The 27,888-nt window shown below is 53.7% G+C and overlaps 1 protein-coding gene across 18 annotated transcripts in view; it reads left to right on the plus strand.

The window, feature by feature from the left end:
• The window catches only part of LOC120370264 (myomegalin-like), a 163,678-nt gene that overhangs the window by 106,596 nt on the left and 29,194 nt on the right, over window positions 1-27,888 (plus strand). For 17 of the 18 annotated variants that reach the window (XM_039484680.1, XM_039484685.1, XM_039484688.1 and 14 more), the window contains 5 exons: window positions 28-140; window positions 1,000-1,127; window positions 17,870-17,952; window positions 19,040-19,263; window positions 26,419-26,806. In XM_039484680.1, the coding sequence (XP_039340614.1) occupies window positions 28-140; window positions 1,000-1,127; window positions 17,870-17,952; window positions 19,040-19,263; window positions 26,419-26,806 (936 nt within the window). Of the gene's footprint in view, window positions 1-27; window positions 141-999; window positions 1,499-17,869; window positions 17,953-19,039; window positions 19,264-26,418; window positions 26,807-27,888 lie in introns of those variants that run through there. The other variant, XM_039484691.1, reaches the window with a different exon arrangement.

The raw sequence follows: 27,888 nt of genomic DNA on the forward strand, positions 1-27,888 counted from the left end.
GTTGCTTTTTGCCTCCGCTCTCCGCAGCTGTTGCTGATGCTGGAAGGGCTGGTGGTGGAGAAGAGTCGCCTGAACGAAGCTCTGCAAGCAGAAAGGCAGCTGTACAGCAGTCTGGTGAAGTTCCACGCTCACCCAGACAGGTAGGGGGCCCTCGTGCTGTCGCTGCCGTGTGGTCCTGCGAGGTGGAGGAGCTGCACTCCCTCGGGGGACTTGTTAAAAGGGAAAAGCTGAAGCACTAGCGTGTCTGTGAGCCTGTGATGAGCAGGGAATTGTTCAGTGGGCTGCTGCTGGAGAGTGGCTGATTAAAGGCAGCATCCTTCCCATGGCAGAGGAGATCACATGAGTCAGGCAAGACAGCAGGAGTTAATCACACCACAGAGCTCTAATGCTCCTTTCAAATTCTCTCTCCTCTCCCCTTGATTTCTCCCTGCCCCCTTGGCTTCCCCTCCCTTGCCTCCTGACATCTCAGAGAGGCTGCATGTCCCTTTGTTACATCATTGATCTGAAAATTGCTTGGGGCTTCTAGTGGTTTGTCCAGGTCATTCTCCTCCACGACAGCGTGACTGATGTTGCTACCCTCTGCCACGCGAACCCTGGTGGTGGCGGGGAGCTGAGCAGTCTGCGGGGCTGAAGGAGCCATGCGCACATGAAGTTTCTCTTGGTACTTGGTTCAGTGGTGATAAATAGCGACAGCCAGGAAGCCACTGTCCCTGCCTTGACTTCCCAGGGGATTGGGGGTGAGTCTGGAGGAACTGCTCTGTGGGTGTACGAGTCTGTGCCTGACCCATGTGGGGGGTGGGTGCTGGGGCTTGGTGCCTGCAGCTGGTTCTGGTCAAAGTTAGAAGAGAAGTGGAAGGGGCCGATGCTGGATCTACCTTTGGAGCACTGATGAGCAGTGCTCTGAGTAAGTAGTGGTTAGACGTGAGCTGGCACCACTGTGTGGACATTCTGTGAAGCCTGTCTAACCCTCTTCCCTTTCTGTATGACGTGTCTAACTAGCCCTGAGAGAGGCCAGACTCTGCAGGTGGAGCTGGAGGGGGCCCAGGCGCTCCGTGGACGACTGGAAGAGGCTCTTGGCAGAAGCATGGAGCATTTGCGCAGGCTGGAGACCCTGGGCGCCTTTGGAGGTGGGGAACAGCAGAGTGTGAGAGTCCTACCCCAGCATGCCTTCTGAGCTCTGGCCTTCACCCTGCCACCTGCCCTGGATGGAAACTGGTCACTAACCGAGCAAGCCTGGCTAACTGACTCTGGGAGGGTTGACTTGTTACTAATGATATGATAGGAGTGGTGCATTTAGAGCTGCCCTGGAAATGGCGATCCGTGCAACCCATGTGTGTCTCGTGTATGTACCTGTCTCAGGCCCTTCAGGGGAGGTTATGAAATGTATTTGCACATTTGAGTCATTCCATTTTAGTTGATCCACCTCCATCTTTCTCCTACTCCTCCCTTCGTTCCTCTCCCAATGGGCCAAATAAAGATTCCCTCTCTGTGAAAGCGATTTTAAATGTTCTGTGCCATCTCACAAATGCATGGGTGTGTATTTTTATTTTCCTCCAAATCTTTCCCGGTCAGTTAAGGGCTGCTCCTAGGACAACGGCTGCCTCCGCAACCACATGACAGAGTAAAGAGAGAGCAAAGTGTCTGGGGAGAAGCAAGTTCTCCCTTGCAGACGGAGCTAGGCCCTTTGACAAAGACAGTGGCAGCCAGAGAGGAGGGCCGCTTTTGGTAGTCGCTGTATCACTGTTGTTGATTCTTGGCCTAACAAAGAAACGACCCATTTTAGGTTACAGCCAGCTCCAGCTCCTGTGGAAGCCTTGACTGGAATCTCTTCCGTTTCTGTGGTTGAGGCAGTCTCTCTGCCAGCCTTGGAACATGACTCGTTCCTCCTGGGCTAAGCTTTGTCCCGATGGGTTGTAATCATCAGCAAGCTCCTCTGTGCAGCAAAAGGAAAGACAGGTTTCAGAGTAGCAGCCGTGTTAGTCTGTATCCGCAAAAAAAACAGGAGTACTTGTGGCACCTTAAAGACTAACAAATTTATTTTAGCATGAGCTTTCGTGAGCTGCAGCTCACTTCTGCAGCTCACGAAAGCTCATGCTAAAATAAATTTGTTAGTCTTTAAGGTGCCACAAGTACTCCTGTTTTTTTTTTTTCAAAAGGAAAGAGTTTCCAACCTCTCAGGACAAAAGGCTGAGGCTAAGAGCCGTTTGAGGTGACAAAGTCCAGTCTGACCTGGCAGGGCGTGTTCCTCTCAGGGCATGGGCCATGATGAGTCTGTTTCGTGTTCTCAGCTTGTGCATGCCCCTCCAGTCCGTGACGAGTAGACCCTCGTTCCTTGTGCTGCTTTGAACACTTGAGGTCAGGCTGCAGGACCTCTCTGGGCATATGTGGCTCTATGCTGTTTTGCAAGTGGGCATTTCCATTCATGAGTGCAATGTCTATTCCAGGCCCGCCGTTTCTCTTTCATAACGGTATTCCCACTGCCGTAAACCAGGCGAGCCAACCCAGCAGGGATTTCCTGCACCAGCTTTTCAGCAGCCATCCTTTCAGTGGCAGAGGGGAAATCTACCACTTCTTACATTCTCTGTGAGCATGGGTGGGACTAGATCCAGTACATCACTTAGCCACCCACTGCGTCTCTTACATGTGCTTATGTGGACCATCCTCTCAACAGTGGGCAATAACATGAGGCCTCAAGCTGGGATGGCAGAGCAACCTGGGCTGAGGAGCTGCAGTTCCCTTCGGTGTCCTCGTTCCCTGCACACTGCCACGTAGAAGGGATAGAGCAGTTCTCACGCTTCTGTCAGGAGGAGACCAAACCATTCATGTGTTTTAACCCTCTTCCCGCCTGTGTGCTTTCCACCCTTGAGTCCTAGGCAAGGATGGAAAAGCCCTGGCTAGGTGTGTCCAGGCCATCTCCCCCTGGCCAATTCAGGACTTTTCCAATGCGTGTTTGCTACTGTTTGAATGTGCTGATTGATAGCCATTCCACTACTACTCTGGGGGCTGCTTTTGCAGCCTAATACATTTCATTGCAAGGAAGTTTCTCTTAATATTTAATCTAGATTTCCCCTTTCTTAATTTTATCCCACCACTCCTAGTTACATCTGTGTATCACACACGCTCTCTCTGTGCTGCTTACACCCTGCGGATGTTAATGTTGTATTCCCCCTTAGCCATCCCAGGCAGATTTAGCTCTTTTAATCTTTCTTCATCAGTCCATTACCCTGCTAACTCTGTCACCCTTCTCTGAACTGACTCTCTCGCCACTTCATCAATATCTGGTAACTTGCCTAGAACAGAGTGAAGTCATATTGGCATGGCCTAATGGACAGGTGATGTGATGATGCTTTTACATATGCAGCCCTGAGCCGTCACTGCATTGTTTTCTTTTTCCAGTTTTGTCATGCTGCAGCCTTGTGTCTGATTTGCTTCCTTCAGCATCCTGGCCTACCAGCACACCCTGGAGCTGGGGTTTGGACTGTTTCCCCCAGATGTTAGCTTAGTTCTTTCCAAGCTCTATGTAAATGATTTTTTACAAACCCTTTTAGCAGTTGTCCTCATAACTCCCTTGGAGCTCGGGCAGTGCTCTTAGCCCTATTCTGCAGCTGGGGAACTGACAGTGATTAAGTGACTTGCCCAAGGTTATGCAGGAAGTCTGATGCAGAGCAGGGGACTGGACTAGGGTTTTCTCCGTCTGGGCTAGTCCCCTAGCCACTAGGTCATCAATCCTCTGAACCTTGTATTTTCTGCCTGGAGTACGTTTCCCTCCTGACCCGCCCCCATTTTAGTTTCATCTGAATTTCATTTGTGTGCCCCCATTCCCAGCATCAATAAAGATAGGCTGTAGCTAAGACTAGTCCCTGCAGCACCCCATTGCACCCTCCGTCCTGCACTGACTGCTATTATGTGGGTTAGCATAACCTGTGTCATTAGCCTTTCTGGCTGGCCCTTCTGAGCACTTTCTGTCCACATACTAGTATTTATACCAAAGCTGACTTCAGTTGTAAGAGTATGGTGATGTGAGATAGTATTGCATGCTTTATAAAGTCCAAATATAGCGCATCTGCTGCATCCCCTTCAGCCACTGAGCCAAGTGAAAAAAGCACTCAGCTTTGCGTGGCAAAATCTTGGTTCCTGTTTGCTCATGATTCCGATAGCTGTGAGATGTGTAATGGTTTCCCCCATGCTCCATTATTTTACTGTCAGGGTACGGAAGGAGAATGGCCAGATCCCTTTTCTTTCCTTGGGGGCACATGGTGGAGTGTTTGCTTTTCTCCAATCTTCTGATCCTTCCCCATTTTTTTGGATCAAAAATTGAATTGTCGGCCACCAACAGTGACCTCCTGAGGGCAGCGGGGAGCAGAGTATGCAGGCCTCTAGCTGTGCCGAGGGGCAATGCTTGTGCCAGGCCTGGTTCCCAGGTTATCCCAAAAGCCATTGCAAAGATAGACGGTGGAGTCTAAACATTCCTTTGTAGCTGCAAATAAATGGCCAGTCCATTGACTAGCTGACCCACAGGCCGAGAGAGATCTCCTTGTTAAAAGAGAGTCTGTGTGTGTTACCTGTAGCCACCACTAGCAGTACAGACTGATCTTAGAGTCTCTTGTGCCAGCCAAAGTGGGGGTACTACGCTTTCCACTCAGAATAGCAGCGTTTACACTTGCTACACTGGTGCAAGGCAGAGGGAATTAGGCCCAGATATGGAGAAATTCATAGATTCCAAGGCCAGAAGGGTCCAAATAATGTGACCTAACAGTTACCTGGTAGGTTATTTTTAGCCCATCCACTTCCACCTTCTCTCTGGAGTTTTCCTGTGATGTAGCATCACTGCTTTGGCCAGGCCAGTATAAATCCCAACAGTGATGGAGCTGCTGCCCCAGTAAGTCTATTCCATGGTCTAAGGACAGATTGCCCTGGCAGGCCTGTCTTCCCGATTGTTTCAATTTTCCTTTTTTTAAAAACTGTTGCTCCTTCCCCTTCCCTGGCCTGGATAATTCCCCTTTCTGCAGGCTGTTTGCACCCTTCAGGTGTTGGTAGACTCCTACCAAGTTCCCTCTTTTTTTGTCACCTAAAGAGAAGCGGTGCATATTGGGCTCTTCTGCTACAAAGAATCCTTTATGGCAGGCTCAGGCCCAGTTATGCTGGGCATTAGGCAGTCCCAGGGCCGCCCAGAGGATTCCGGGGGCCCGGTCTTCGGCGGCGGGGGGCCCTTCCGTTCCGGGACCCGCCGCCGAAGTGCCCCGAAGACCCGCGGCGGGGTCCCCCGCCGCCGAATTACCGCCGAAGCGGGACCCGCCGCTGAAGTGCAGCCCGGTCTTCGGCGGTAATTCGGCGGCGGGGGGCCCCCACCGCGGGTCATAGGGGCACTTCGGCGGCGGGTTCCGGAACGGAAGGGGCCCCCCGCTGCTGAATTACCGCCGAAGACCGGGCTGCACTTCGGCGGCGGGTCCCACTTCCTCCCCGCCCCGCCCCCAGCCTCTTACCCCCGGCTCCCTCCTCACCCGGAGTCTCAGTGCCTCGCCGGAACAGCCGCAGTGTGTGGCCGGCGGGGCCTGAGCTCTGCCCCGCTCAGAGCCGTGTGGTGAGGGGGCGGGGCTGGGAGCTCCGGGCCCAGCAGAGGGAGCTGAGCTCAGCCGCAGCGTGTGGCCAGCGGGGCCTGAGCTCTGCCCCGCTCAGAGCCGCGTGGTGAGGGGGCGGGGCTGGGAGCTCCGGGCCCAGCAGAGGGAGCTGAGCTCAGCCCGGAGCTCCCAGCCCCGCCCCCTCACCACGCGGCTCGGAGCAGGGCGGGGCTCAGGGGCCCCGGCGGAGACTCGGCGCTTGATGTGCTGAGGCTCCAGGAGAGGGGCGGAGGCGGGAGCCCCCGCTGTTCTCTTGGGGGCCCGCCCGGGGCCCGGGGCAAATTGCCCCCTCTGCCCCCCCCTCTGGGCGGCCCTGGGCAGTCCCAGCTGCAGTGACATCCCCAGCACCCTGCTCAGCTGCATTCCTTTTCTCCTTGCTCCACTTCTCAGTAGCTCTGTCCGATGATTGCCTGTTAATGACTCACCACTTTCTGTCAAACACAATAGGCTAGTTTCACACACACCAGGGTCCCATACCTCCCTGCTCTGCACATGCAGCTCCTAATCCCATTGGGTTTTCCTTTGCAGCCCCATCCCATTGCACACTCATCCTGTCTCAGCCTTGTGTTCCCATTGGATACTTTTCTCCCTTCCAGCTGTCTTTTGTTTTTCATTTTTCAGAGCTGACTCTCCTTGTGTTATTGCCTGACCATGTTTCTAACCTTGGAAGGGAGCTTTTGAGTGATTTCTGTTTCCTCTGGAGCGTAGGCCACATCCCTGCTCGTCGCTGTCATCTGGGGGCGGTCTATCACAACTCTGTTTGCTCTTCCCTCATCATTCATGGATGAGCTAAATAAGAGCAGGGTCCCAACCAAGCAGCACTCCCTAGAGTATGTGTGGGTCTCAGCGTGTGTGTGTCAGAGAGTGTGAATCTGAAGGATGTTCTGAGACAAGCATTGGTGTCCCCAGCCATCCCCTCCCCCAAAAGGAGGGTTGCAACTCAGTGGGGCTCAGACTAAGGTGGTGGCAATATTCGGTAGGAAGTGTCTTTATGTTAATGCTGGAAGCTTAAAACTTCAACTGAACCAGCTGAAATACGTGGCTTGGTAAGAGGAGGTCAGTGTTGTGAGCATCTCATGCTGTTGGGTGACCCTGTCTCCTGGCTGTGTGAGAGAGCTAGATTAGGCTGCTGGAGAGGACAAGCTGTGCTGTATAAAAAGGAGCCGTACATGGTATGGAAAGATCACTCCATACTGGAGATGACCAAGGACTGGATTCTATTGCTTTAAAAATCCCAGGGGCCAGAACATAAGAACAGCCATATTGCATCAGACCAAAGGTCCATCTAGCCCAGTATCCTGTCTTCCACCAGTGGCCAATGCCAGGTGCCCCAGAGGGAATGAACAGAACAGACAATCATCAGGTGATCCATCCCCTGTTGCCCATTCCCAGCCTCTGGCAAACAGAGGCTAGAGACACCATCCCTGCCCATCCTGGCTAATAGCCATTGATGGACCTACCCTCCATTAACTTATCTAGTTCTTTTTTGAACCCTGTTATAGTCTTGGCCTTCACAGCATCCTCTGGCAAAGGTCCACAGGTTGACTGTGTGTTGTGTGGGAAAAAATACTTCCTATTGTTTGTTTTAAACCTGCTGACTATTCATTTCAGAAGGACACAACTGGTGCACTGCAGGCTTCCCAGGTGCGGTAGCAACAAGGGGCCAGCTTGGCTGGTGTGCCCCCGTGCAGCCCCATTGCTCTCAGGGGAGCTGCGTTGCTGTGCACCAGCTGAAACTGCTCCAAGGGTCCGAATATGTTAAGAGATGAGGGAAATCACAAAACTGGGCCTGCTCCTGCTGCCTTTGACACTGATGGGAGCAGAACAGGCCTTTTGCTGCTACCGCTCTAAGTCCTCTTCTGTTAGGTGCTACAAGTGCAGTCTCAGCGGGGCAAGGTTTTGCAAAGCAATTTGATACCCTGTCTGCCTGCTTTTTAGACCCCCGTATTGGTGCCTGCCAGATAGGTGGTGAGCTCTGTGGGGAGGCTAGCTAAGACACTGTAGCAGAGGTGCAGGAGTTTGCGGAAGCACAGGAAAGCCAGTAAAAGCGATGGGCCTGACTCCCTGCTGTAGCCTCATAAAGCTGGTTTAGTTGTCTACCTGGGCATTCCCTTTTGTGCAGGAGGAAAACCCAATGTGCAGAGAACCCATGTAGCAGCTCAGTCAGGTGCCCTCTTGCAGCCCCCCTCCCATGTGACATGCTAAAGGGGGTGTGACCAAAGCAGCACATTCATAGAATATCAGGGCTGGAAGGGACCTCAGGAGGTCATCTAGTCCAACCCCCTGCTCAAAGCAGGACCAATCCCCAGACAGATTTTTGCCCCAGATCTCTAAATAGCCCCCTCAAGGATTGAGCTCACAACCCTGGGTTTAGCAGGTCAATGCTCAAACCACTGAGCTATCCCTCCCCTCCAGCTATTCCTGGCTACTGAGTGGCCCCTGGAGGATCTGGACAGTGGGGAGCAGCTTAGGAGAGCATTGAGGTTGCTCTAAGAGTGTGGCCAAACTAGCACCTCGCTAGCCCAAGCAGCAGGATACTGCCCCTTTGCTCTTCTCCAGAAACAGCTGTCCTAGTAGTAGGAAGCCAGCAGGCTGCCTGGGTGCGGGACCCCATGTTCCCAAGGGCTGTGGAAATAGGGGAAACATCGCAATTAGATGGATTTATTGGCATGACTCTTCAGACAATGATGGTGAAAATCATCCCAGTGTGGCCTTGCCAAAGACTGAAGCCTCTAAAGAGGAGTTTCTGGAGCAGCCAGGGGAAGCTTGGGTGCAGTAAATCATCAGGGCTGGCTGGTATTGGCTGAGGGGCAGAAGGGAATGATGTGTGAAGATATGAATATTCACAGTGAGGCTTGATCCTGAAATGTGCTGAGGTGCGGAGAGCTTTCACCTTTTCCTAAGGCCCAGGAGCCAGGGAGAATACACTGAGGGCCTTGTATGCTCCCCACCTGCTGGGGGGGTCCCAGAGCAAATTATTGGGGAGACCCTGATAATGCAGCTGCCTCAGAGCCATTCACCTAGGGACTGGGAGCTGGGAACAGGGCTCCCAGTGGATCATCTGGGATCTGCCGAGGTGGGAGACATGCCCAGCTGGCTCCTCCCATAGCGGGAGCCCCGCCACCTGATGGAGCAATGGGAGGGGAACGGTGAGAGGCTCTTTCTCGCAGGTTTGGCTGGAGGAGGGCCCTGGGGAGGATCAGGCTCCCTGAGTGCGGCCGGGCAGGGGAGCAAACATGGAGAAACAGCAGCATCCAGCAAGCCCAGCACAATGGCAGGAGTCATAACTTAACCTGTGCTGAAGGGGAACCTGGCAGATCTCGCACCGAGTGCAAACGATGCTCTACCCCATGCAGGAGAGTGCAAGGAACACGACGTGCCGCCCCAGCTTTGCAAAGGGCTGCTCCAGGATGTGAAGTTCCAAGAGACTCTGGGTGGGGCTTGTTCACGGCTTGCAGAGGGGCAGAGCAATGCCAGGCTAGCCAAAAGAGGGCTTTGCTAATACACTAGTGGGGCAAATAAATTAGAGTAAGTATTGAGAAAGGGTAGGAAAATGTTGGGGCTAGGAAACTGCTTTTTAAAATCTCACTATGTAAACTTGTTTGGCCCGTTAGGTGTTAAAGGAAACCCTTCTGATAATTAGTGATCGCTGCAGAGCAGAGAGGGAATGCTTTGCAGAATATGCCAGTGAGTCCAAGTCACCTGTATCCTAGACTAATAGGCAAATTAACAAATTTACTGAATCATGGCTAACTCTTTGAACAAGCATGGGAGAAAAACCAGTATGGGTCCAATCTTCAAGTCAGGAAAGGAGAGCAGCCCTGCCAATTACCAGCTGGTAAGTGCAACTTCTTTCCTTAGCAAAATGTTGGACCAAATATTAAGAGGAAAAAGATCTGTAAAGATGGAAGGGATATTGGAACCAAGAGCAATAAGCAGCAGAGGGGATTTCAAGCAATGAATCCTCAGAATGCCAGTATAGCGCTTTGTTTCGAGATGTCCAATACCCCAGGTAGACTGCAGCAGGCTGTACTTGTATGGGTATGAGAGGGAGAGAGAGAGTTCTCACTGCTCAAAGAAACTGCAGCAGAGTCCTGCTGGTAACAACCACCTCTAAACTGGAGTAGCTGGCATGAGTTGGACCCTAGCACCGAGAGAACCAAAAGGTAGAAACGGCAGCAGCTGGGGCTGGGAGGTGGTTCCTAGCAGGGGCGGCTCTAGACATTTCACTGCCCCAAGCAGGGCGGCATGCCACTGGGGGCGCTCTGCTGGTCGCCGGGAGGGCGGCAGGCGGCTCCCGGGGTCCGCTGGTCCCACGGCTTTGGTGGACCACCGGAGCAGCGGGAGCAGCGGACCCTCCGCAGGCATGCCTGAGGGAGGTCCACCGGAGCCGCCTGCCGCCCTCCCGGTGACCGGCAGAGTGCCCCCCGCGGCATGCCGCCCCAAGCATGCGCTTGGCGCGCTGGGGCCTGGAGCCGCCCCTGGTTCCTAGTAGGGTGCTGCAGGGATCAGTGTTAGGGCTGGTTTTATGAATGAGCTGGACTAGCAGGAAATGACCTTGAAATTTGCAGTGGTACTTTACTGGCAGGCCATGTGCAAATCAGCTGCTCTTAGAGCTGTTAGAATGGCACACAGACCATTTTAAACAAAGACTTGATCTGGAAAATGCAACTCTAATGCATCTTGGGCAAACTAACCAGAGACTTGCCTATTTCATGGGAGTGAGCCATGGGGAAAGTGTAATGCCAGAAAAGAGAGGGGGACTCGAGTGGGCAGACAGACAGGTTTGTATCTGAAATGGCTGAAAAGCACCAGTGAGAATAGGCACTGCCTATATGACTGTGATGGAACAGAAAGGAGATGGTCCCTCATGGCTCCACTTAGACAGCAGCAGGAATCCTGGGACAGGTTCAGGGCCCTGGCTGCTACAGCTCCTGTGTGCCACTCCAGTGGGACATGGGCATCTGAAGGTGTGTGTGGGGGGGGAGCCCCCAGGGGATTCCCCCAGTGCAGGGCCAGCATATGGATCTTTGCTGTCCCCTCTCATCCCCTAGCCTAGTGGTGTGCGAGGAGCTAGAGGGGGTGTGGTGGTCAGAATGCTCTGAGCTCAGACAAGTTTGATCTGCACAGCAGCCCACAGCCAGCTGAGAGAGACTGCATAAGTCAGAGCTGGGGGGAGACACCTTAAACGCACTGGCACCCATATGCCCCTTCCTGGGTGTCTGTCCTGCTGTGTATGGGCCCCTCCAAACAAGAAGGCTGGTTAGTGCAGAGGGCAGCAGGCCTGAGTCAAGCACCTTAGCATGGAAGGATAAAAATAGCATTGAGTATTTTGTAATAAAGCCTCTCTAGCATTTCTAAATTAGGCTGTCTGTGAAATATTTGGCCTATCCAGAATACATGGCAAGTCCATCCTCAACTGGACAGTGCTCAGCACTGGCTGCTGAAGCTCTGCTTCAAACAAGAGCCATCTGAATTTTCCCTAAATAATCCCTAAACCTGCCTACCAGAAACTGGGACTGGATGACTGGGCATGGATCACTTGATAAATTGCCCTGTTCTGTTCACTCCCTCAGTAGCATCTGGCACTGGGCAGCATTGGAAGACAGGATACTGGGCTAGATGGACATGTGGTCTGAACCGCTACGTCTGTTCTTACGTTTGCCTTGAAGTCCAAAAAGTGTATTTTACTTACACTCATATATGGAAAAACTCCCTAAGGGGCTCTGCCCACATTAAAAAATGGGGGAGAGGATAGCCCAGTGCCGAGACCAATGGTGCAATGCAATCTTGATGCTGTTGAAGTAAGTTTTGAGTTCAGCAGAGCCAGGATTTCTCCATCAGCATGGAGAATGGCTGATGCAGAAAGTTCTGGGCATGTGAAAATAGGAAGATCTGTGGAAACTTTTGCAACCGTAACTCTAGTAGGAGCAAAGGAGTGCAAGCCGTTGAAATAGACTGATTGGAGAAGGCAGCAGAGCAGTTAAGTTCGGGGAGTTCGCTAATGACACTAGAAGGCAGAAGGGAAGTGCCTGGCAAGGCACATTAGCAACAATAGACTGGATTTTTCAGCTCTATTGATAGTCTCTGAATTGGTGGGATCCTCTGAGGATAGCGATGGAGAAGCTGTTGGAGGTGGCTCCAGAGAGCACCTGGCCAGTGTATAGTTAGCTAGGATGCATGAGGACCTTGAAAGAGGGACAGAACTGGGCTCAGCTTTGATAGACTTGTAAGCAAAAATTAACTGAAATGGTGCCCATCCCAAGATGGGCTGCAAAGAAGGCTCGATGGGGAGAAAAGGGAGGCTTGGAGGACATGGGCGCCGACTTATATGGGCTCCTGGGGCTTTAGCCCCAGGAATATTCCCAAGCAGGGGCTCTGCTCCACCAATGTTTGGAGCTAGGTTGGTTTCTCCCCTGCTTGGAGCGCTGCCGCCGCCGCCAGGGCTGGAGCTTCCCCCTTCCCCGCCCCGGAGCTTCCCTGCCTGAACGCAGGAAACGTGTCTCTCTCCCTTGCCGCTGCTGCTGCTGTGCCTAAGGGCTACAGCATAACAGCAGTGCAAGCTGCTGTTGCTGTAGCACCTCGGAGGGGGAGAGGGAGGGGAGTGGAGGGGGCCCTGCCGTGCTCGGCAGCCCTCTCCTCCTCCCCTCCCCTCCCCTGCCCCTACCTGGAGGAGACGCAAGGGGACTTCCGCCCAGGAGACGGACATCACTCACCTTAGCAGCTGCTGGGGCTTCTGTGAGTGTTTGACCCTATGATTCCCCCCCAGCCCCAGCCCCCACCCCCACTCCTGCCCAACGCTGGGGAAGGGGCAGCCCCATGCCATCCCCTCCCACCGTCCCCCAGTGAAGCTACGGTGAGGGGCAGCAGGCTGTAGCCTGCAGCAGGGGTCAGGGAGGCAGGAAGCCATATGTGAAGGCAGTGCCCCTCCCCTCCAGCACCCACCCACCACAGGGCAGATGGGGGAGGGGGTTCATAGACCTACCTGAGCAGCTGGGGCTTGGGTGAATTTTATGACACCCGTCCCTGCTCCCCCGCCCCATAGCCATCACCGTGCAGACCCCACTTCTGCCCCATGCTGGGCAAGGGGCAGCCCCATCCACAGTGAAGTTATGGTGAGGGGCAGCAACATGGAAGGCCACCTGTGATGGCAACACCCCTAGTACCCATCGTAGAGGAGGTGAGTGAGCTTTCTGGACCTGAGAGGGGCCCTAGGAGCATGTGCAGTGACTGTGGTGCAGAGTGAGTGTGCTGTGGGGGGCAGGGAGGAGCGGAGGGGTCCCTCCCCTGGAGCTTGCTGCTGCCAGTGGTGGTGATGGGGAGTCCTCTCTGGCCCTAGCCCTGGGGCAGCCTGTCTGCACCCCAAGTTCCTCATCCTCAGCCCTGCCCCACCCCAAAGCCTGCACCCCCAGCACCGAGCACGACCTGCACTGTGAACCCCTCATCCCCAGCCCCACCCCAGAACCCTCACCTGAGGGGAAAAACGTGCAACTTAAATTTGGTGGTCAGTTTGGAGTATCATTTTGTTTAGCACGATACTTGACTATTTTACACCCCTTTAAAGTATATAACTAGTCGTATACAGGTGTTACAAAGTGGGAATGTTCTTAATGTTTTCTCTGAATACTGTGTGGGTGCCTCAGTTTCCTCTTTGCATTTCTCAAGGATCTAGATGGTGGGATAAGGGGGTGTGATTGTTGTAGAGCCCTAGAGGGACAGTGTGAGCTGTCTGCACAGAGAATGGCTGAAACCCTGTCTCCTGGTAACTGATGGCCTGGGCCACTCTCCTGCAAGGTGCCAACTGAAGGTGTTGGAGAACAGAGAGATCGGGTGGCCTCCTAATGCCTGGAAAAGACACAAAGGCCGGAGGAGGGAGTGTCAGTGCCTGTGCAGACTTCTGGGAAGTGCATGGTGTGGAAGGGGATGCTGTGATGCTTTGGAACAACTCCATACAAAGCCAGTCAGGACTCTGGGGGAGCCTCCTCTCTTGGAGCATACTGTCTCCAGGGAAAGAAGCTTACACCTTCCTGGGTCTGACCTCAGAGCATTCAGCCCTTCCACACCATGCACTTTCCACAGCGAGTCTGCCCAGGCGGGTCCTGGGGCAACCAGAGGTCCCTGCACCCCAACTCCGCAGTCAGATGTGACTCTCAGCCAGACAGCAAAACAGGTGGTTTATTAGATGACGGGAACACAGTTTAAACAGAACTTGTTGGTACAGAAAACAGAACCCCTCGGTCAGGTCCATCTTGGGGGGTGGGGAGCCCAGAACCAAGTTCTGGGTCTCTCCCCATTTCCCCAGCCAGCTCCAAACTGACACTCCCTCCTCTGGCCTCTGTGTCTCTTCTGGACAAGGAGGCCACCTGATCTCTTTGTCCCCAACACCTTCAGTTGGCATCTTGAAGGGGAAACTGAGGCACCCACACAGTATTCAGAGAAAATATTAAGAACATTCCCACTTCATCACAACAGGTGCAACAAAATATAATACTGTATATTGAAGTAGGCAAGTGCTGCTTCTGACTTTCCACTTTTAATTGACCCTTGTAATCTTGTGGCGCTGACGCGTTGTAGCTTCATTTTATATCGGCTTACAAGGCGGGAGCGGGGGGCACCACCATTTTGGGCCCCACCAAAAATTATACAAACCTGCTGCCTATGTTGGAGGAGACTCGATTGAGATACTGAACCTCGTGAAGGGAAGTTTAGAAGCTTGACTGGTCCCTCTGCTCATTCTGACTCACATTGCAAGAACCAGGGAGTTTTCCTGCTTAAGTGGCGTTAAATTCAGAGCAAAGAAAAGCTCTGTTCACACAGTTTCTGAATTCACTGCCTGTAGGTCAGAGTCTAGAATCTGAGTTTATGGACAAGGAGCTAAAATAAATGTAATCAAATCTCATGCTTCAAGGCATCAGTTTTTCTGCCGAGGCCAGGCAGCAGTTCTCACCGTGTGTGGCACTGACAATTAGCCAGGTGCTGTGTGAGAGGCGTTGCCTTCCCCTGAATCCCTGGTATTGCTTTAATGGCAGAGGGTGGATCCCAGACTTGGCAGCCCACTGGCCAGCTCTGGTCCTGTGGGAGTGGGAAGGGCTGGAGAGCGCTTGGCATGCCGTGGTCAGCAGACATAACTGCGTCCCACCCTGCTCCAGCAACTGGGGGTGGCTCTACCCTGCTGCCCAACAGGCTACTCCCCATAGCCGCAGTGCTTCACGCGCAGAGGGCAGGGCAGTCAACCTTCGCCCAGACCACAGGGTCTCCTCTCCCATTAACATATCCCCCAACTAGGCTCAGATAAAGCCCTGGTCCCCCCCCCTTGTGGGACAGACCAGGGGTTTTCCCCCAGCACCCTCTCTGGTGCGGGGCTGAGCACTGCCCCATGTCTGACCTCCCGGTTCTGGAGGTGGAAGCAGCTGTTGCCCTCTCCTCACAATCCATAGGAGAATCTGGGGCCACCTCCCTGCACCCATGCCGAGAGCCAGGGGGGTCAGAGCCTGGGGACTACCCTGTGTGTTCAGCCCCTGGACCAGCTCTTGTGTGTGACCCCCTGAGAAGCTGGGGACTCTGCTGGGTGGGCAGGAGGGGCTAAGAAGGGCAGGTGAGTGAGGGGCACAACTGTCTCCAGCCAACCTTGGAGCAGCTGCACCCCCCTCTCCAAAAGCAAGGACCCCAGGAGCAGCCGGGAGTGACCCCTGCTGAGTGAGAGTCTGATATAAGAAACTGGGGCTCCCCACCTTGTAACTTGAGAAACAGTCAGGGACTGGGGGAGACTGAGGATCCTGCCCCGCTGGCAGTGATACCCCATGAGAAACTGGGGCTGCTGTGACCCTGGGATAGGCCAGAGGCATCCTGGCTCTGGCTGAGCCAACAGGACTAAAGCAGAGCAACCATACCATGCTCTGCTGCCAGCACTTCGCTCTGCCAGCCTGTGGAGGGAGGAGAGCCCTGCCACCGCATGGCAAGGACAGCCCTCCCCTCCAGCGCTCTGCCCTCAGCGCTGTTGGCACTAAACATGGGCGATCCAGCCTGGGGGCGACGGACAGCGTGCAGTGCTGATGCTCAGGTGGTTGGGTATCTGCTGGGATCGCTAGCCAGCCATGGCCGGTGTTTGAGGATGGCTTCCTGTGAGGTTCACTCTCCCTCTTTGCTGCTGATATTGGAGCAGGCGGAGCCAGGTCCACGGCACATGGGAGTCGGTGTTGATCTGTCAAAGGCAGTGGAGTCGTGCTGATCTGCACCGGTTGAGGATCAGGCCCAGCGCTGCTGTTTCCTGTGGCTGACTCCAAACCTCCCTAAGACGTTCACTCCCAGCAATGGCCTATTGCTGGGCTCCTTGCAGCCCTGGAATCAGCCGGTGACTTGTCAGTTCCTGGCTTTTTCCTTCCTGTCCTGATGGGTCTTGCCAAGCTCTGGGCAGCTGGTGTCAGGAACCACAATTGACAGGCAGAGCAGAGTCTGCCGGAGCCTTGGTGGTTGTGAGGCTTGGCGCTGTTGGGCAGAAGAGTGCCCAGAGGCTGAGAGAAGCCCTTGGCTGTGCGGTGAGCTGTTAGGGGTGAGGGCATCAGGGAGCGAGAGCTTGTAACACAATTATTATAATCCATCAGTACTGCAGTAGCACCTGACAGTTCCAGTCCTGACCCAGAGGGTTATTGCAAAGGTCGTTTGGTTGGGTTCCCATTGGGTCCCCTATTCATCACTTCCCCTCTCCCTTTTGGACCAGACCCCTCTTGGCCGATCGGTGGAACCTGCAGTTTTATTCTGCTTGTCGTTGCACAGTAACAAGGCCGTGCAGTGTCCCTGGGTCTGCAGCACATGCTACACTGGAGTCCTTGCCTGTCTAGCACCCTCCCCAGGGCCTTGGGAGCAGGGTTCCCTCTAATTTTTCCCACCCATGTGCAGAACGAATTTTGTTATGTGCACCAATATGGAGGTGATGTGCGACTCCATAACAGAATTCATGTGGTGGGGGTGAGGCCGAGGGATTCGGAGTGTGGGAGGGGTCAGGGCTGGGGCAGAGGGTGGGGTGCTGGGGTGTGAGGGCTCCAGCTGGGGGTATGGGCTCTGGAGTGGGGCTGGGGATGAGGAGTTTGAGGTGCAGGAGGGTGCTCTGGGGCTACAGCAGGGAGAGAGGACTCCCCCTAGCCCTGTCTCCCCGCAACAGCACCTGGGTTGGGGGGAGGCGGGGGAGGGGAGGCACCTCTCCCCGCTGCGGCAGCTTTAGGACTGGGGCTGCAGAATAGGCGCCCCTCCCCCAATCCCCGCAGGTCCAGCCGGGGCTAGGTTCAGGGAGGGGCGCCCTGCGACAGGTCCGCTCTGGGCCATCGTGGCTGGATCTGGGCATGGCCACCTAGGTTCGCACTGTGCTGCCCCAGCTGCAGTGGGATCCGGGCTGCAACACACTGCCCCAGTCGTGGATGGATCTGGGCCGTGCTGCCCCAGCTGCGTTTGGTCCAGGGTAGGAGGCCACCGGCTGTGGCAGGTCCAGGCCGTGGCATAGTTGGGGCTGGAGAGCTGCCCCGGCCATGGCAAGTTGGGGGTCGGGCTAGGTTGGGGCCAGGGGAGGGGCGCCCCTCCCCCAGCCACAGCGGGTCCCTGGGCAGGTTCCCCGAGTGCCTGCATGACGCAAAATAGGCTGCTGTGTGGTGTCGTGGCCACGCAGCTTACAGGGAACCCAGCTTGGGAGCTGCATGCTTTCCCTCTCAGGCTTCCTGCAGCAAGGAGAAGCCATCCAGGCATGGGGGGAACTGCAGGGAGCTGGGCGGGAATGTGCCTCGTACATGGCATTGTGTGTGGGCGGGGCGGGGGGGTGCTTGCAGCTTTTGCTTGCTTGGAAAGGGCAGGAGTGTGCACAGGGCATCTTCTGCAGAAAGACCCATGGCCCTGAGTCTCTGGGAAGCCAGGAATTGGACCTAGCTTGCTGGTGACTGGCTGTTTCAGAGGGCACCATGGGGCGCAGGTTGCTGGGGAGTGCAGGTAGACTTCCCTGCAGCGTGTGCAGCTCCGGCTGGGAGGGCTTTCCCAGTGGCCTCCAGAGCCGTATGGGGGTGCCTGGCGCAGGGAGGGAGTGGGGCCATGTCCCAGGGCGGGAGCAGCTGGCCTGGCTCAGTCCTCTGTTTCTAGCCACTGTGAGGCCTTGGCGGCATTCCCCACACTGGGTGCCTGCAGAGTGGCTGGGCTAGTGGGAACTCTGATGAGACTGGAAGAGCCTGGGTTGTTCTCGCTCTGAATGCTTCATGGCCTGGTGTCTCTGCTAGGTCAGCCTGGACGGGACGATGCCGCGGACGGCAGCGCTGACAGCATCGAGGGGGAGGCACCGCCCCGCCCCACGAACCAGCAGGTGAGTCCAAGCGCTGCACTGCTCTGCTGAGGTGCTGCCGGAGCTCGGCCAGAGTAGGGCGGCCAGGGGAGCTCCTAGAAGGACCCAGGGCAGATTGCCTTGGAGCTGTGCAGCTGACCTGAGACTTGCTCATTGCTAAACAGCTGGGAGTCAGGCTGGCTGCTTTGACCAGCTGAGAACCGGGGCCTGGTGCCTGGTGAAGAAATCCAGCAGGAACCAAAGGCCTTTGAGTGCAGCTTGCAGGGTTGGAGCTTTAAAAGCCTTCCTGGGCACCATCCAGCCCTGCCCCAGGCAGCTCAGTGACCATTGCATTAGCCCTTCGCAATAACCTCTGCTATGGCACCACACTGTAAATTGCCATGTACACACAGGGGCGAAAGAAAATGCAGGCCTGTTATTTACCAGGCTGCATGTGGCAATAGACTATATTGGTAAGGGATGCAAGGAGAGTATGGGTCACGATGCAAACTGCAGACACACACACACAACTAAAATTAATCAATTTAAAGTTTTATTGGGGATAATTACAAGGGGTAAGGGAGCAGCGTATGATTAGCTAATAGAGTTAATGAAACTTAAAACACACAATGACTAAAATATCTACTAACAATATTTATAAACAAAGATGCAGCATTTAGTAATAACCGATACTTACAAATACAAACCAACGCATAACGACCGGCAAACGTAGAAACTCTGTTTGATACACGTGAGCTGAGAGAGAGGCTTCGAGGTGATCAGGCTCGGTTACGGGTATACACAGGATTCGTTTTTCTTTCTCCTCTCCCTGCCTGCACATGGCAGGCAGGCCTATAAAGTACCAACTATGACATCATAGAAGCATCATAGGGGACGGGGCCCAAAACCTGTTTGTGTTCGTTTCTGATTGGCACAAGCAAAGTTTACACCAAGTAGGGGAGCAGGTGCCTTAAAGTCTGGCTCCGCCCCCAAAAGGTGAGGAAATGCATATTGTTTTAGAATGCGTTCAACACTGAATGACAAAAGAAGAGGCCAGGGCAATACCGGTATGGGCAAGTTTTACAGGATGCAGACAGGAACTCATCTCAACACACACTTCCCCCTCCAGACCAGCCAAGGGCTCCGTGCGAACAGCCCGGAGGCCAAGGCAGCACAGCCTGATCTCCTCACCCTGGCTCCCCTGGAGAGGGACAGCAGCCTGCAGGCAGAGCTGCTCCACGTCAGAGCCAAGAACCAGCAGCTCCTGGAGCAGAAGGCGAAGGTGGAAGGGGAGCTGTGGGAACTGAAGACTCTGATGGAGGAAGCCGGCTTCTCGTCTCTCTCTTCCATCAGGTAGGACAGGCCGACGCAATTCGGGCATGAGAGCCTGGGGTCATGAGAGTGTGTGAGGGCATCAGGCTGCAGGGCAAGGAGGGAGCACAGATTCTTTAGGGCCCTTCACCATTACCCTTCCGTGGGCTCAAGGCATAACCCGGTTAATGTTGGCACCCCCACCCTTACCCAGTTCCTACAGCTCCGGGCAAAAGGCACCTGCCTATAACCAGTTCCTAGGGCTCAGGGCCTAATCTTCTGTGGGTTTGTGGGGCCTTTTGCCAGTGAAAGAGCCTTACACAGTAATAGCCTTAACCTCTATTTATTAACAGTCACCAAAACAGACTGCACACGCTAAGCATACAGTGCTCACCACTCCTAATAAGGCAGACTCCTGGTGGCCAGTCAGGATCAGATCATCCGGGGACTCCAGCTTCTGCACGGTGTGATTGGCAGGATTGGAGTCTGGCAGCTCTGATCTTGGGCTGTGTCCTGGGGTTAGGTTCCAGGGAACTTCTGTTTGGACCCCAGTTTATATAGTTACATTTGAGTCCTGCTTAGCTCTTCCTTAACCAATCGTTTTAAACTAAAGTCCTACAAAACAGTGTTCCTAGCCCATTACAAAACAGTTCTTTACCCAGTCAGATTCCACCACCTTAGTTGATTTATATCTTGCAAAATTAGTTCTGCAATGGACAGAAACAATCAAAGAACCAGGCAGAGACTCTACAGATAAACGATAGAGAAGTGGGGACTGTAAAGGCAAACAATAAAGAAATAGAGATTTCACAATCACGGCTGTTGATACGTGATTCCTTGCCAGACAGAATGCGTCAAAGAAAGTTTTCTTAAGATCTGTTTCTTTATCTGGTGATGGTTGGTAGGACAGGAGCCTCCTTAACAGCCCTTTACATTGTTTTTATGTAATTTAGATGGAATGTGAGGATGTGACTCTGCTTCTTAGCTTATGGCTGCTGCTTTCCTAATGTGGCTGCTGCTGCTTACTGTAGAAAAAGGCCTCAGACCTTACAATCCTCTTAATGACGCTTTTACCAAAGCCGTCATTACTGTTACAGGAGTCCAATACTCAGACCTGCTGAGCTTGGACTTGCCTCCTGGGTATAATTAACAAGTTCCTTATTTGACTTGGTATGCCAGCGTCCTGTATTCTCTGAACAGTTCTCTTCATGCAGCAAGCCAAAGCTACTATGCTCACTATTAGAGCCAGTTGGATTCCAGTGATCACCACAAGGTGGTGAACCATTATATTTAGCATACCAGTTGCAGAAGGCGACCACCCTAATAGTGTTTCCCACCAAGAGTGATCTCCTGCATTTGCAATAGTTTTCAGCACTTGAATGATTTTTGTATTATCGTGTGGTACTTCAGTGTATTTGCTTTCCTGTCTGCGCAACATATTGTAAATGTGCATATAACATAGGATGGGCCAACAATTTCCTTATCATGGTCTTATTCATGCCTAAGGTTACAGGCGTTGCATTGTGATACAACTGTGGTTTAAACTTTAAGTAGTTTACAGTCCACAAGGGCACATAGTATTCAAAATCGCAATTTATAATTTTTGTAATATTGCAAAAACATCTATTCATAAAATACAATTCCTTATAGTATACTGCCACCATTGGACAGTGATTCCTAACACAAACACATCCCCTTCCTGCATATATATAACAGCTGACTTTAGTTCAGTGAATATATCAAACATACATCTTTGAGTCCCTTAGGTCTGAGCATAAAAACATTTATCTCTTTTTTTGTAAATTTTGATCCGCACACACACACGCACACCCCAAATTTTCATGGGCCACACACTGAAACATGCCAGTGGTTTTCCATTGTTGGTGTTCTTTATATGCCCAGGAACGATGATCAGCGGAATACATAACCAAATTTTTTTGTTAGCTGGATTCTCAGAGGTACCACTGGATATGTATCAATAGTTAGACCGGGGTGTTCTTTTACTGCATATGCTTGTAGAACCATTTCGTCTTTATTCAGTGTAAAGTTTACCAATATGCACCGTGCCATTAATTGTCTCTCCCATCCTGTAACATTTTTCCAGCAACAACTTTTTTATTTCCAAAAGCAAATTTCCTTGCATGCCTTCCCGAATCATTTGGACAACCAATTGCTGACTTATTTCTTGGGCCTGTGTACAGGCTAATGCTAACGACATATTTTCTTGAATTGTTCCTGTCAAGGCTGATTCCCCACTCTGGCACTTCGAGTGCAGAAGGTGGGGGCCCGCAATGATTCGAAAAATTAATACTGGTCAGTCTAGGCTTGTATTAAACTCCCAAGGTTACAGCTTTTCTCTGACCTTGGATTGGTAGATGCTGCCATCACCCAAGTGCAAAACCTCTCTGAGAAGGCGCACTTGGGAATTCCTTCCTGTGGGGTACCTTCAAGCCCTTTCACCCCACCCCCCTTCCGGGGAAGAGCCGAGAAAGAAAACAAAGGAAATCAGCTGTTGCCACCAGCTAATTAAACAACATTTGCACAAACCTCTTAGGGACACAAAAATCCAATCCTGTTCTTAAAAAAGGTAAATTTTATTAAAAACAAAAAGAAAGAAAATACATCTGTAACTTAGGCTTTTTGCTAGGTTTAAAAAAAACCCAATTACAAGGATTAAGCATCAAGATAGCTTCTTGAGGTCCAGCTTAAGGGTTACAAGCAAAACAAAAGCACCTGGGGTTAGCACAGAGGAATCCACAAGCCATAAAACCTAATCGCATCTTCCTAGTCATTTCCGGATCTACTTACATATCTGGGGCTTTAGATGAATAGTTTCTAGGTATGATACTGATGATTTTTCATACCTGGCCCAAGTTTCTCACAACATAACTGCTACCTGTCTGCCTCTCTCCAAGAACAACAACAGACAGACAAAAGGAGAGTCTTGTTTCAATTTTAAAAAGTACCGGGCTTCCCATTGGCTCTTTTGGCTAGGTGCCCACTCATTTCCTTTTACCCATGCATAGTAGTGAAACTTTTTAACCCTTTATAGGTAGAACAAGTAGAGAACAGCTACTAAGAGGGATTTTATAGCTACTGGCTGGATTGGTGTCCATAAAAGAGACCTACCCTTCCCTCCACCTTCATTTATCACAGTTCCCATAGCCCCTGCTAAAAGTAATAAACCCTTTTCACCTTGCTGTTGCCGTACTGGCCATACTTTAGAAAATAATTGTTGCCCCATTCCTCATTTTGATAAGGATGTGCTGATGGGATTTCTAAATTCTTGTATTTCAGCTGTAACATAACTCAGTTTGTTTGCCAATACCTCTTTGTTAGTAGCATCCAGTATTCCAACTCCTAATCCAGTTCCACCCAAAGCAGTTTCCAACACAACCCTTAGATACCTTTTCTTTAGGCTTCCCACCTGTAATGATGCTGGTTCCAATGGGACCCAACTGAGAGTGCCAATTCAGGACAAATTGCTTAAAACAAGGCAGTTACAGCCCAAGGCTGGGGTTTTTCCACCCTTAAGGCAAACCAAACCAGCCAGCCAGAGAGGACTTTGGTTTTACCCCGCTGGCTAACCACAGGTCACACAAACAATTCCCTTAGACACTCCAGTCTCCCAGTATCACCACCAGTGCCACTCCTTATGGGGACAAATGGTTATGAAAACCAATACCCTAGTAAAAGAAAAAAGGTTCTCTCAAAGGACCAAGCCCCAGACCCAGGTCAGTATACAAGTCAGATCTTACCCACAAATCATGCTGTTGCCAAACCTTTAGAGCAAGAATTGGTTAAATGGAATCAATTACATACAGTAATGGCAAGGTTCTTGGTTCAGGCTTGTAGCAGTGATGGAATAAGCTGCAGGTTCAAATCAAGTCTCTGGAGTACATCCCCCGCTGGGATGGGTCATTCAGTCCTTTGTGTCAAGCATCCGTTTGTAGCCAAGTCCCTCCAGAGATATGAAGCAGGACTGAAGACAAGATGGAGGAGCTGCAGCAGTCTTTTATAGTCTCTTGTCACATGGCCTCTCTTTCTTTGTTCCAAAGACAAGCATTCGGACACATGGCAAGAAAAAACAACCCCGTAGAGTTCTGTCCATAGGCATGTTCCTGCATACCCTGCTGAGTCACAAGGTGTATCTGTCTTCTCTCAAGGGGTCAATTGTGTAGCTGATGGTCCTTAATGGGCCATCAAGCAGGCTAGGCAGAGCTGACACCAACTTGTCTGGGGTGTCACTCAGAAGCATAGCACAAGTTTGAAATACAGACAGTATAGAGCCAATACTTATAACTTTAAATACAAAAATGATACATGCATCCAGATAGCATAATTATAACCAGCCAACCATAACCTTGGCTTAGACACCTTATTTGATCCCCTTTCTACAAGATCTGGTGCCACTACAGGACCTTGGTTGCAACAATGAACTGTATGGTTCCAGTTCATATTAATAATGTCATACCACCCCTCCTGGCTGCCAGGCAAATCCAATAACCTTCAGTACTTCACACTGAGATAGTGTTAGGGCAGCTATACTTTCACTGGGCCTTTACTGTACTGCCCCTTGTAGTAATCAGGGAAGATGTTGTAATTCCCTCTTCTTGTCCAGCATGGCCGCAGTTATCCCGTGCTCACACAGTGAAATAAGCTGAACAGCCTCTTATCCTTGGATAACTGCGCCCATGTTAGAGGGGTTTCACTGCTTTAACTAGGGCAGCAGTTCTCAAACTGGGGGTCAGGACCCCTCAGAGGGTCGCGAGCTATCAGCCTCCACCCCAAACCCTACTTGGCCTCCAGAATTTATAATGCTGTTAAATATATAAAAAAGTGTTTTTAATGTATAAGGGAGGGGGTCACACTCAGAGGTCTGAGAAACCCTGAACTAGCGTCTACACTGCAATTAAACTGCCCCTTAGCCTGAGTCAGTGGGCATGGGCCAGTCGTGGGTTGTCTGACTGCAGTGTGTAGACTTCCCCTATGTCAGCGAAACCTCCCCCGACTTAGCTATGGGATAAACTTTTCCAAACATGGCATGGCCTGGATCACAGAACCCCTGGGGGCCTGGCAGAGGGTGTCCTGTGTCACAATCTTCCCCCTCCCCCCCCGCCACCCTGGAGGGCCTGGCAGAGGGTGTCCTGGATCACAGAACCCCCGAGGGCCTGGCAGAGGGTGTCCTGGGTCACAGAACCCCCGAGGGCCTGGCAGAGGGTGTCCTGGATCACAGAACCCCCGAGGGCCTGGCAGAGGGTGTCCTGGATCACAGAACCCCCTGGGGGCCTGGCAGGGGGTGTCCTGGATCACAGAACCCCCTGGGGGCCTGGCAGGGGGTGTCCTGGGTCACAGAACCCCCTGGGGGCCTGGCAGGGGTGTCCTGGATCACAGAACCCCTGGGGCCTGGCAGGGGTGTCCTGGATCACAGAACCCCCTGGGGGCCTGGCAGGGGGTGTCCTGGATCACAGAACCCCCTGGGGGCCTGGCAGGGGGTGTCCTGGATCACAGAACCCCCTGGGGGCCTGGCAGGGGGTGTCCTGGATCACAGAACCCCCAGGGGGCCGGGCAGGGGGTGTCCTGGGTCACAGAACCCCCCAGGGGCCGGGCAGAGGGCGTCCTGGGTCACAGAACCCCCCAGGGGCCTGGCAGGGGGTGTCCTGGGTCACAGAACCCCCAGGGACCTGGCAGGGGGTGTCCTGGGTCACAGAACTCCTGGGGGCCTGGCAGAAGGCGTCCTGGGTCACAGGACCCCTGGGGCCTGGCAATGTCCAGCTGACAGCTGTAGAGCCCTGGCCAGCTGGGGAGGGAGGTGGGGATGAATCCCAATTAAACAGGAGGGCCTGGGGGCAGGGGAGACACAGGGTGTGGGCAGGGCAATATGGGCTACAGCCCAGGGCAGTGGGCAGTGGCTGCAGAGAAGAGGGTGATGTGGATGTCTGCACAATGCATCTCTCTTCCGTTGCCTGCGGGCCTGGGCCATAGGTTGCATTACAGCCTCCTGATCCTGGAGAAGTTCCCAGAGGGCGCCGGCCTCTGTCCTGGCTCCAGCCTGGTTATGCTCCACCCTGGGCTGCTAGTGGGGAAGGGAAGTGGTTCCATGCACTGTGCCACCCCTCTGCATGGCAGCCTCACTCTCCTGCCTAGCACATCCCATGGCAAATGGCACGTGGGGGCAGAGGGTGGGCTGGCTGGGGGAGGGGCTGGTCTGCATCCAGGAGCCAGCTGTGCTGCTTGGAGGAGGGTGGGCCCTCAGTGGAGTGCAGAGGGGCCAGAGTCTGTGCCTGGGGGGCATCCAGGGAAGGGATTCCAGCTGCTCCCTATTGGGCACCACGTGGTGCCCCACGTTACTATCTGTATTGTGCTAGCATCTGGGAGCTCAGTGGTGGCCCAGGCCCCCTAGGCGCTGTCCAGACAGAGTCAGTGCCCGCCCCAAGCTACGTATCAGACAGGAGACAAGAGCTGGACACAGATTGGGGAGAACCAGGAGCCAGCGAGACAAAACTGGGCAGTGGACTCCACTCATCACTGACCTGGCTGGTCGGCTCTTCGCAGGGGTCACGGCACTGCGGAGCCTGAGGCAGGGTTTGAAAGAGGCTGGGGAGGATTTTGCAGATGGTCAGGCGGGGAGCGTCTCCCAGGCGAGGGACCGCACGTCCCAGGCACAGCAGAGCTGGGAGGCAACTGTTCGCTGCTGACTGGGATGATGGGGTAGCTGCGAAAGAGAGGACCATGGTTTGTGTGTGATGGAGATGTGGGAGCCAACGGAGAAATGCAAAGAGAGATAGGGTGACCAGACAACAAATGTGAAAAATCAGGACAGGGTGGGGAGTAATAGGAGCCTATATAAGAAAAAGACCCAAAAATCAGGACTGTCCCTATAAAATCGGGACATCTGGTCACCCTAAAGAGAGAGGGGATGCAGTCAGGTGCCAGGCCAGGCAATGATCATTGCGGGGCATTGGGAATGGCCAGGAGTCCTGCCAGCCGCTTGGCCTGGCATGCAGCTGCCCAGGGCCCCTCCCAAGGCAGCATGGAGGGCGATCAATGGCCTAGGGAGAACAGGGCAAGAGGAACTCTCCAGCCCTCTCTGGGCTGGGGGAATCTGTGGGGATGGGGAGTAGAGGTGGGGAGCTGTTCTGGGGTTGGGTCGTTTCAGGCTCCCCACGCTGACGGTAGCCCCTTTGTCCCCTGCAGGAAAGTCCTTTTGAGCCTGTGCCTGGAGACTGCCGAGCTGAAGGAGCGGCTAGGGGGATGCCCGTTGTCAGAGGGTTGGGAGGATAAGGCAGAGGCCGGGGGTGCCCTGCGCACCCAGAGCAGGAAGCTGCAGAGCTCGGAGACGGTCGTCACCCTCCTCAAGGAGCAGCTGGTGCTGAACTGCCCGGAGGGCGAGAGCAAGTTCCCGCCCCAGCTCGTCGCCGGCATGGCCACGGAGATCGACCGGCTCCGGGCAGAGATGGGGGTGGCATCTGGGAAGCGCCCGGCCCTGGAGGGGCAGCTCCAGGAGGACCCAGCAAAGAGGCCCTGCCCTGGGTCCCAGGCAGTGGAGCTGGGACCAGCCCAAGCTCCCAGGGGCACAAGCCAGGTAACTCCCTTGGCTTAGGGGACTGGGAGAGGTTCAGCCCTCAGCAAGGAGCCCGCCCTGGCCAGCAGGGGGCAGCCTTCCCTGGTTGCCTGTTGGCTTACCATGCCAGGAGAGGGATGGAGCCAGCCCCGGGTGCCCCTGAACTAGAAACCATTGCAGTAGATGGGAACGTGATGCCACCTTCCCTGGCCAGCCAAGCTGGGGGAAAGGGAGGGTAATACGGGCACTTGGGGCAACCCGGGCTCCTTCCCAGTGATCAGAATGACGCAGCAGAGCTGCCTACACTCCCCCTGGCTCGCAGAGCTCAGGCCTGCCACAGAGCCTGCTCCCTGTCTGCATCTACCAGGGCAGCCGGCTTTTCAGGAGGGGCTGCCCCGTGGGCCGCCTCTGTGCCCTTCCCTGTCCTGTCTGTCTGTCCGTCTGCTGCCTCTGTGCCCCATCCCCTGTCTGTGTGTCTGTCTATCGCCTTGGTGCCCCTTCTATCTGTCTGTCTGCCACTACTGTGCCCTTTCCCTGTCTGTCTGTGTGTGTCTGCCACTTCTATGCCCTGTCCCCTGTCTGCCGCCTCTGTGCCATGTCCCGTCTGTGTGTCTGTGTGCTTCCTCTGTGCCCCTTCCCCTGTCCGTGTGTCTGTCTGCCACCTCTGTGCCCTGTCTCCTGTCTGTCTGCCGCCTCTCTGCCCCTTCCCCTGTCCATGTGTCTGTCTGCTGCCTCTGTACCCTATCCCCTGTCCGTGTGTCTATCTGCCGCCTCTGTGTCCCGTCTCCTGTCTGTCTGTGCACACTGTTCCTCTGTCATTGTCAGTGACTCTGTCCCCAGCTTTGGCTCTTGACCCCAAGGTCTCACCCTGCCCCTGACATTTCTCCCCCTTGCTGTTGGTGCTGGTGCCCTGTGGCTGGCAAAGAGCCACCCTCCCGGGCAGGAGGCAATGGGCCTAGGTGCCTGCACTGTGTTTGGGGCTGCCCCCCCACCCCATTGCAGCCTGAGGGAGAGGGTGGGGCAGGCAGGCGAAGGAGGGAAAGGCGGGGGGGGGGGGGGTTAGTTAGGTGACTCACACACTCATTGTTCCAGCTGCATCAGCT

This window comes from Mauremys reevesii, linkage group 8 (genome assembly GCF_016161935.1).
Source record: "Mauremys reevesii isolate NIE-2019 linkage group 8, ASM1616193v1, whole genome shotgun sequence".
Classification (NCBI taxonomy): Eukaryota; Metazoa; Chordata; order Testudines; family Geoemydidae; genus Mauremys; species Mauremys reevesii.